The sequence below is a fragment of the Hipposideros armiger genome, unplaced genomic scaffold, assembly GCF_001890085.2.
Source record: "Hipposideros armiger isolate ML-2016 unplaced genomic scaffold, ASM189008v1 scaffold_709, whole genome shotgun sequence".
Lineage (NCBI taxonomy): Eukaryota > Metazoa > Chordata > Mammalia > Chiroptera > Hipposideridae > Hipposideros > Hipposideros armiger.
The window spans coordinates 1,158,258-1,167,151 of NW_017732059.1; the positions used below are offsets into that span (position 1 = coordinate 1,158,258).

Here is an 8,894-nt window from a genome sequence, read left to right on the forward strand (position 1 = left end):
GGCCATGTCGCTTTTGTCTGCGGCGCGGGCGGCCCTGCGCGTGTACGCGGCGGGCGCGGCCGTGATCTTGGCGCAGCTGCTGCGACGCTGCCTCGGGGGCTTCGCGGAGCCAGGTCAGCGCGGGGGGCGCGGGGCGCGCGGGGGCCCCCCACACACACACTCACCCCGAGGCGCGGGGCGGCGGATCGGGGCGCGCCGGGCCCGCGCGCGGCGTGACCTTGAGGGCGGGGCGCCCCGGGAAGGAGGGGCCGAGCCGGCGCGCGAGTGGGGGGTCATGCGCCCCCCCCAACCCCACGACCGGGTGGAGTGGGACGGGCCTAGCGCGCGGGGGCCTGGGGGTGGCCTGTGCGGCCCAGGGAGGTGGGGGGGGCGCCTCCGTTCAGGGGCGACTTGGTTTCTGCTTCGCGACCCAGCGAGTCACCCGCCTGCAACTACCCGGGGTGACGGCGCGCTCCCGCCGCCGCCGCCGGGGTGAGGCAACAGTCGTTGCGTCTCTTATTGTGAAAACGTCCTTTCGAATTCCTCTATTTTGCTTTCGGACGCCTCTGGTTCCGCGTGGGAAGACGCACGCGTGGCCATCCTGCCGCGCTGAGCAGAAGCCAGCATTGTGCAGGGAGCCCCACCCTCCAAACCTCCCCCCCCCCAAGGGAGATACATCCGCACGTCGGATGGCATCTCAGGTTGCAGTTGCGTGAGAAACGGCGTTTTTTACACACAGGAACGGCGATTGGAAGTGAAGAGAGAGCAGGGTCTGCCCCGGCCTGCGGCCTGGCGAGCCTGTGCCTTTCATTTAAAACCATTTTTTACTCTGTTGAGGCGACGTGGGTTCGTGACACTAAATTTCAGGGGTACAACGTTATGATTTGGTGTCTGCCTGCTGCGTTGCGTGGTCACCACCCAAAGACGAGCTTACACCCGTTTCCGTGTGTCCGACCCCCTTCATGCCAGCTGCCTTCCCCCCACCTCTTCCCCTTCCCCCAGTCCCCCGTTCTGTGGGTCCCCACACTGTCACTTATGAACCGCGAAGGACTGTGCAAAGCTGGGGACACCTCGCGTGGTGTAGCCACTTCAGTCCAGGGTCCAGCAATGGAGTCCTTATTGGTGCTCCGGACACAGGGTCATTTCCTGGAACGGCGCACGTCACTGGTCACTGGTCACTGGTCACTTGGCTTCCCCCCAGCCGGCCAGGAACCTGTCCGCTGCGTCAGACGTAATTTTAGATCCTGGACAGGCACTGCCTTCCCCATGTGTTTGTTGGTGGCCGGCGTCCCAGGTGGCCCGGTCCTGTCTGTGCCTTTTCAGCCTGTCCCATTGGCTCCTCGGTGGGAGGAACCCTTGAACTTTGAACCGAGAGGTCGGGCCGCCCGTGTCAGGTTGGCAGCAGCTGGAGTTTGGTCTCAGAAGGGGAAACTGAGTCAGCCCCGAGACGCTGGGTACAGTGGGACGCGGGTGGCCGGCGTGAGGCGTGACTGCACCTCACTCTGGAATGCCAGCTTTTCTTTATTATTATTATTTTTTGAAACTTTCTGGCATTTTATTCCATATTGATGAAACAAGTGAATGAATCCTAGGTTTATACAAGAAGGTGAGTGATTCTCTAAGTTGCAACCTCCTGGCACATCCATTTACATACCGTATTGGTTTCTTTTTTTTAATTATTTTTTATTGCGAAATATACATTTTTTTAGAATTAGTTTCAGCTGTACAACACCGTGCAATAGTTATACTTTTTACCCCTGGAGGTGACAACCCCCTCCCCCAATCCGCCTCCCCAGTTCCCCCCAATATCATACATATCTATTACAATTCCCTTGACTCCACTCCCACACTATACTCCATGTCCCATGACTATATATATATGTGTGTGTGTATTTTATATATATATATATATATATATATGTATATATTCACTTATAGCTGACATACAATATTATACAACATCAGCTTCAGGTGTACAGTGCAGTGATCAAGCCTCTTCCCCATCCATGATGCAAGACATGTGACCACCTGACACCCTACAAAATATTTACAACGTTATTTTTTATATTCCTCCAACTGTCTTTCATGTCCCTGTGGCAACATTGTAGTTACATATTTTTGCTGTCTAACCCCTTCCCCTTCTCCCTCATCCCCACCCCCTCCCAGCTTTTCTTGAAATGTGTCCGCCTGACGGTCCTCTTTTTACAAAGACGGTGCACAAGCAAATTCAGAGCTCCCTTAAGAGAGTCTAATTTGTAAAACCTTTGCGTTTGTAAGACTGCATCCAGGCGGCCCCCACGGGGGGAGGCGTGCCCTGCCGCCAACATTTTAAAATACCCATTTTAATGGGTGCATGGAGTATCCCAACATGACATCACAACTCAGACATTTGCCTGAAACCTGTTGCAAATTGTGCCAAGGAGACCTCTACCTGCCACGGTGAACTGAGGGACTGACTGTCTGTGACAAATTAAATTTCTCTGGTGCATGAGTGAGTTTTGAAACGGAGAGGGAATTGAGGAGATGTGCTTGAGAGTCTAGTTCATGGATGGCAAGGAATTTCCCTGAATTCTTTTGCAAATGGGAACTGATGAACGGTAAATGCTGTCCTGCACAGTGACTATCTAGCCCAAAATATGTCAGCCGGCCCACTTGCAAAGCTATCTTAGGAGGCATCCTAGCTTTCAAATGATAGCGTTTTTAAAAACCTGTAAGGACAAAGCGAAATCTTGTTAGTTTTGTTAGCACCTGTGAGCAGGCGTGTGACCAGTGGCTGCAGGAAGATGAAATTGGCTTCAACCTTCATGATCTCAGGGTTCCTTTACTCTCAAAAATGAGGACCCCCCGATGAGCTTTTCTTTACGTGGCGTTCACCTACAATATTTGCCCTAATTGGGAATTCACACAGACATTTAAAACTACTTTTTAAATTCTTAACAATGTACCTAAAATAACAATAACACACCGCTTCCATGTTACCGCCAGTAACATAATTTTTGTCGGATGCAAAACAGCTATATTCTCCAAAATGAAAAGAAAACCAAAATCTCAGGGAGGGCAGTGGCCCTGGGTGTGGGTTTTGCCTCTCCTGAGTTACGGCTGTGTGGTGGTAATCCCCCACTCAGCTGTTTGTCCTGTCTCTGGTGGTCCGTTTTCTTGGTCCAAGTGCACAGAGAAAGCCTGGGCGCTCTCCCAACTGAGAAAAGCACCTTGCCGGAGCCCTGGGCGGGTCTTGGGGACGGTCCCCCAGAGACGCTGGGACCGCCCTGTGAGAAGGACCTGGTGACAGGCTGCTTTGGGGAAGCCTTAATCCATGACGCTGATGGTGCAAATGAAGCGGTTATGAGGCCTTGTATGAGTGTCCTGGGGTGACTGTGACAGTGACCACGACCCAGGGGCTTGAAACAACAGAAATGTATCCTTGTGTCCGCCCCCGTCCTGGAGGCCAGAGGCTGCCACCACGCTGTCCCAGGGCCGTGCTCCCTCCGGAGGCCCCAGGGGACGGTCCCTCCTGCCCCGTCCAGCTCCTGGGGGCTCCAGGCGTCCCTGGGTGGGTGGCCGCCTCCCCCCCGTCTCTGCCTCCGTCTCCACGTGGCGTCCCCTCTGTGTCTGTGTCCCTCCTCTTCTGTCCCCGATAAGGACACTGTCGTTGGGCTCAGGGCCCCCCTGACCCAGGACAACCTTATCTCAGATCCTCACTCAGTCCCATCTGCACAGACCCTGTTTCCACGTAAGGCCTGTTGTGAGGTTCTGGGAGAACATGAGTTTTGAGGGACACAATTCATTCTATAATCGCTATAGTGATTGGGCTCTGAACAGGTCACCTAATGCAGGAAATGGCTAGTGCGTACAATTTGTTATTCCCCCCTGAGTACTGTACAGCAAGTTGAAAGCTTGCACATATAATAGACAACCTTTTAAGACAGCGGTTCTCAACCTGTGGGTCACGACCCCTTTGGGGGTCAAATGAGCCTTTCACAGGGGTCGCCTAAGACCATCGGAAAACAAAAAGATATTTACGTTACGATTCATAATAGTAGCAAAATGACAGTTACAGAGTAGCAACGAAAATACTTTTATGGTTGGGGGTCACCACAACACGAGGAACTGTATTAAGGGGTCGCAGCATGAGGAAGGTTGAGAACCGCTGTTTTAAGAAAACCCAGCTGCCCTTCTGGGTGTCCGGACCCTGATTGGTGACTCAAAGGGACTGGGTGTGGGCCCATCAGCGACAGGGAACGCAGGGGCGGGTTCCTGGGTCACGAAACCTGGCTCGGAGCCCGTGGCCCCTTGCGTCTGTGCACAGGTAACGGGGATTTCTGCGCTCGGGTGAGACGGCCCACCGTGGGCATCTCGAGATGTGCTCGCAACGGGAAATCCATTTTACCGCAATATAGTTACAGATCACAGACGCATCCGTGATCGCAGTAGAGCACGCACCAAACGTCCCTTTCAAACATGATATTTGGAATAAATAAACGTTTTCTTGCCTCTTAAGCCAACTTGAAGGCTGCTCGGGCCACGTTAAGATCTCGTTTTTGCTTCTTTGACGCGTTTGAGCCATCTCAGGGAGCGGGCGGTTGGGGGGGGGGTGGCACGCACATTCTTGCTTGGCAGGGAGGCGTCAGGTAGTGGTGGGCATCGGGCTGGCCGGGCGCTTGTGAACGCGCTGTCCCCAGAGGCGACCTGCCTGGGTGCTGCTGGGTGGGTGGACCTTCTAGGTTGGTCGGCACCTGAGATGGGGACAGAGCTGTAAGCAGCACAAAGCCAGCAGCCAAACCAACACGTGTCCTCAGGTGTGTGGAGTCGCCCCGTGCGCAGGACTCACCGGGACGGAAGCGCGTGCCCACACGTCCGACACTCTCGCCCACTTTGCCAGAGCCACGTGCCAGGAGTGGCGGCCCGTGGGGTCCCTCTGCGTCACAGCAGAGCCGCCGGGGCGCCCGTCTGCTCACTGCCGGCTGCGTGCCCGGGTCCCTTCTCATGCTGTGTTTGTCTCGCTGCTTCTCAGCAGGTGGTCACGCATGAACGGCACAGAGCCCGCCGCCATGGAGGCCAAAGGCCTGGACGGCTCCCCGATGGACCTCAAGTTGGTGGCCCACCCCCGTGCCAAGAGCAAAGTGTGGAAGTATTTCGGCTTCGACACCAACGCCGAGGGTTGCATCCTGCAGTGGAAGAAAATCTACTGCCGCATCTGCATGGCTCAGATCGCCTACTCCGGGAACACGTCCAACCTGTCCTACCACCTGGAGAAGAACCACCCCGACGAGTTCTGCGAGTTCGTCAAGAGCAACACGGAGCAGATGCGCGAAGCCTTCGCCACCGCCTTCTCCAAGCTGAAGTCCGAGCCCTCGCAGCCGGCCGCCCAGGACCCGCTGGCCGCCAAGGCCGTCCACGGCCACGAGAACAAGCGGCAGCAGGAGCTGACGGCCGCCGTGCTGGGCCTCATCTGCGAGGGGCTGTACCCCGTCTCCATCGTGGACGAGCCCACCTTCCGGGCGCTGCTGAAGACGGCCGACCCGCGCTACGAGCTGCCCAGTAGGAAGTTCCTGTGCACCAAAGCCATCCCCGAGAAGTGCGGCGCCGTCCGCGTGGCGGTGCTCAAGGAGCTGGCCGACGCGGCCTGGTGTGGCATCTCCACCGACCTGTGGCGCAGCGAGAGCCAGAACAGGACCTACGTCACGCTGGCCGCCCACTTCCTCAGCGGCGGGCCCCCGGGCTGCCTGAGCGTGGGCTCTCGGTGCCTGAAGACGTTCGAGGTGCCGGAAGAGAACGCGGCCGAGACCATCACCCGCGTCCTCTACGAGGTCTTCATCGAGTGGGGCATCAACGCCAAGGTGTCCGGGGCCACCACGGACTGCGGCAGGGACATCGCGAAGGCGTGCTCCCTGCTGGACATCGCGGTGCAGATGCCGTGCCTGGGCCACACGTTCAACGCCGGCATCCGGCAGGCCTTCCAGCTGCCCAAGCTGGGCGGGCTGCTGGCGCGCTGCCGGCGGCTGGTGGAGTACTTCCAGCAGTCGACGGTGGCCATGTACATGCTGTACGACAAGCAGAAGCGGGAGCACGTGGCCCCCTGCATGCTGGTCAGCGACCGCGTGTCCTGGTGGGGCAGCACGCTGGCCATGCTGCAGCGGCTCCGGGAGCAGCAGTTCGTCATCGCCGGCGTGCTGGTGGAGGACAGCAACAACCACCACCTCATGCTGGAGGCGGCCGAGTGGGCCACCATCGAGGGGCTGGTGGAGCTGCTGCAGCCGTTCAAGCAGGTGGCGGACATGCTGTCGGCCTCCAGGCACCCCACCATCAGCATGGTGAAGCCTCTGTTGCACATGCTGCTCAACAGCACGCTCAGCGTCAAGGAGACCGACTCCAAGGAGATGAGCATGGCCAAGGAGGTGATCGCCAAGGAGCTGGCCCGGGCCTACCAGCAGGCGCCCGAGGTGGACATGTTCCTCAACGTGGCCACCTTCCTGGACCCGCGCTACAAGCGGCTGCCGTTCCTGTCCGCCTTCGAGCGGCAGCAGGTGGAGAACCGGGTGGTGCACGAGGCCAAGGGGCTGCTGGAGAAGATCAAGGGGGGCGCCTACCCGCCTCCCGACGACAAGCTGTACGCGCCGCCCCCCGAGGAGCCGCCCGTGAAGAAGCTGGCGGTGGCCTCCGCGCCCCCGGCGCCCGCCAGCGTCATCAACGACATGCTGGCCGAGATCTTCTGCCCCACGGGCGGCGTGGAGGACCAGGAGGAGTGGCAGGCGCAGGTGCTGGAGGAGCTCAGCAACTTCAAGTCGCAGAAGGTGCTGGGCCTGCACGAGGACCCCCTCAAGTGGTGGTCCGACCGCCTGGCGCTGTTCCCCGTGCTGCCGCAGCTGCTGCGCAAGTACTGGTGCGTGGCGTCCACGCGCGTCTGCGCCGAGCGCCTCTTCGGCTCCTCGGCCAACGTGGTCCGCGCCAAGCGCAGCCGCCTGGCCCCCGCGCACGTGGACGAACAGGTGTTCCTGTACGAGAACGCGCGCAGCGGGGCGGAGGCCGAGCCCACGGACGAGGACGAGGGCGAGTGGGGCCTGGACCACGAGCAGGTCTTCACGCTGGGGGACGCCGTCCACGCGGGCTTCTTTGGCATCCGGGACAGCGGCTTCGTGTAGCGGGGGCCCCGGGGTCACGGCGCTGGGGGTCGCGCAGTGGCTGTGGAGACCGATCCCCGCGGTGGTGGGCGCGCAGTGGCCGACACCTGGGGGCGCGAGGGGGAGCCTGCAAGTGGCCAGAGGGGCGTTCCCCCTGGGCGTCCGCTAGTGTCCCCGCAAAAGGAACATAAACGACCTGTGACGGGCCCGGACGACGGCTTCCAGGGCCTGCCTGTGGGTGCCAGGTGCCAAAGCCCCCAGCGTCTGGGGTCAGCCTCAGAAAAGTGGGGACACATGGGCTCGCTCACCTCCGGTCCCCACTCGCTCCCTCCCTCCTTTCCAAGCCTGTGGCACGTCCTTGAGCCCCAAATGCCCTGTTTTAAAGAAGGACAAGGGTTACATGTGGGGAAGATGCCCCAAAGGAGCATAACACGCAAGCACGCATTAAAAAGCAGAAAAGAGGTGTTCACGTGGTCTGTGTTCAGTGGTGGGAAGAGTCTCGTGTGTCCCCTGCTCACAGTCCCGTGGGTGGGCGCCCTCCGTCAGCGCGGCGTCCTTTGGTGTCTGACCCTTAACTGGTTCAGTTTCCCTAGAATCACTTTTCTCGGGGATGAGGACAGCACCCCTTCTCGGAAGGCCTGCTTTTCAGCACAGGGGGCCCCGCCGTGCCCGCCGCCGGCCTGATGGAGATTTGATGGGAAAACCTCCTGAGTTCTCTAATTTTTTAAACGGAACAGTCATGTTCGGATGAGCACACAAAGGGCAGGGGTGTTTATGAGAAAGGGAAGGGGGACAATGACGTCACAGAAGGAAGCGTCGCTATTGGTGCAGATAACGTGACACAGGGACGCGGATTCTAAACGTTCCCTTCAAGGAGGGCTGTCGTCGGCTGACGCGTCGTGGATTTATGGTTCTGCTTCTCTGTGAAACCCTGAAGGGAGCCTGAGAAGCCTACAGTCCAGCCGCTCATGTCACATCTGAGCACTGGACGTTCCAAGCTTCCTGCCCAGGAGAGTTGCGGGGTTCAGGGCGGGGGGGCATCCCCTACACTCAGTGCCCAGTCCCCCGTGTGCTGGGCTGCTGTGGCTTTCACCCCACCACACATGCTTGGCCAGGGAGAGGCCGCAGTCCCCCCGGGGCCGGGGCCGCAGACCCTGAGGCCGGCAGCCTGCCGTGGGGCACGTGTCCGGCGTGAGGGACCCCCTCGTGGAGAGACGGGCGCGGGTCGGGGTGGTGGGCTGGCCGTGGCCTCGTGTTCAGAACACCCCAGTGGGGAGTGAGATGACAGGAGACACAGATGCCCACTTGAGGTCGTGGAGGACAGCGTGGGGTGCAGCGCACACAGAACAAGCTGCGTGCAGACGTTTGAGGGCTGCAGGTGCCCCCCGACACCTGCTGTTTCTCCTTCACCTCTGACCTCCCCGTGTGGCCACCTGTGGGCCCGGTGGGTGAGCCTGCTGGGGACCGAATGCGGGTGTCCCCCAGAAGTCACAGGCTGAAATCCCAGCCCCAGGGGAAGGGGTGAGGAGGTGGGGGCTGTGGGTGGGGATTAGGGTGAGATGAAGTCATCAGTGAGGGGATCAGTGTGCTGATAAGAGGAGGGTGACACCAGGACCCTCAGTCTCCACCGTGTCTGTTGTTGAATTGCGCAGCCTGTGATGTTCTGTTAGAGCGGCCTGTGCGGTTCGGGATTCCCCGAGAAACAGAACCACCAGACTTTACCATCCGTCCACCCACCCATCCATCACCTATATCATTCATCCATCCATCCATCCATCCACCATCCATCCATCCATC

At 59.2% G+C, this 8,894-nt stretch overlaps 2 protein-coding genes across 3 annotated transcripts in view; both read left to right on the top strand.

The window, feature by feature from the left end:
- Positions 1 to 4: 4 nt before the first annotated feature.
- Positions 5 to 8,894, top strand: part of DHRSX (dehydrogenase/reductase X-linked) — an 82,517-nt gene continuing 73,627 nt past the window's right edge. The window contains exon 1 of the mRNA XM_019627114.1: positions 5 to 113. Within this exon, the coding sequence (XP_019482659.1) occupies positions 5 to 113 (109 nt within the window). The remainder of the gene's footprint in view (positions 114 to 8,894) is intronic.
- Positions 30 to 7,562, top strand: ZBED1 (zinc finger BED-type containing 1). Of its 2 annotated transcripts, none has more exons than XM_019627111.1 (2): positions 30 to 113; positions 4,991 to 7,562. In XM_019627111.1, exon 2 carries the CDS (start codon positions 5,004 to 5,006, stop codon positions 7,116 to 7,118), a length of 2,115 nt encoding a protein of 704 aa, XP_019482656.1. In that variant the 5' UTR covers positions 30 to 113; positions 4,991 to 5,003; the 3' UTR covers positions 7,119 to 7,562. The 2 variants fall into 2 exon arrangements, with proteins under 2 accessions (XP_019482656.1, XP_019482657.1); XM_019627112.1 differs by having other exon boundaries at positions 32 to 113; positions 4,994 to 7,562.

What these genes read in the sequence shown, in the direction of transcription:
- ZBED1 (XM_019627111.1), top strand. Translation starts at nt 5,004, where the DNA reads ATGAACGGCACAGAGCCCGCCGCCATGGAGGCCAAAGGCCTGGACGGC.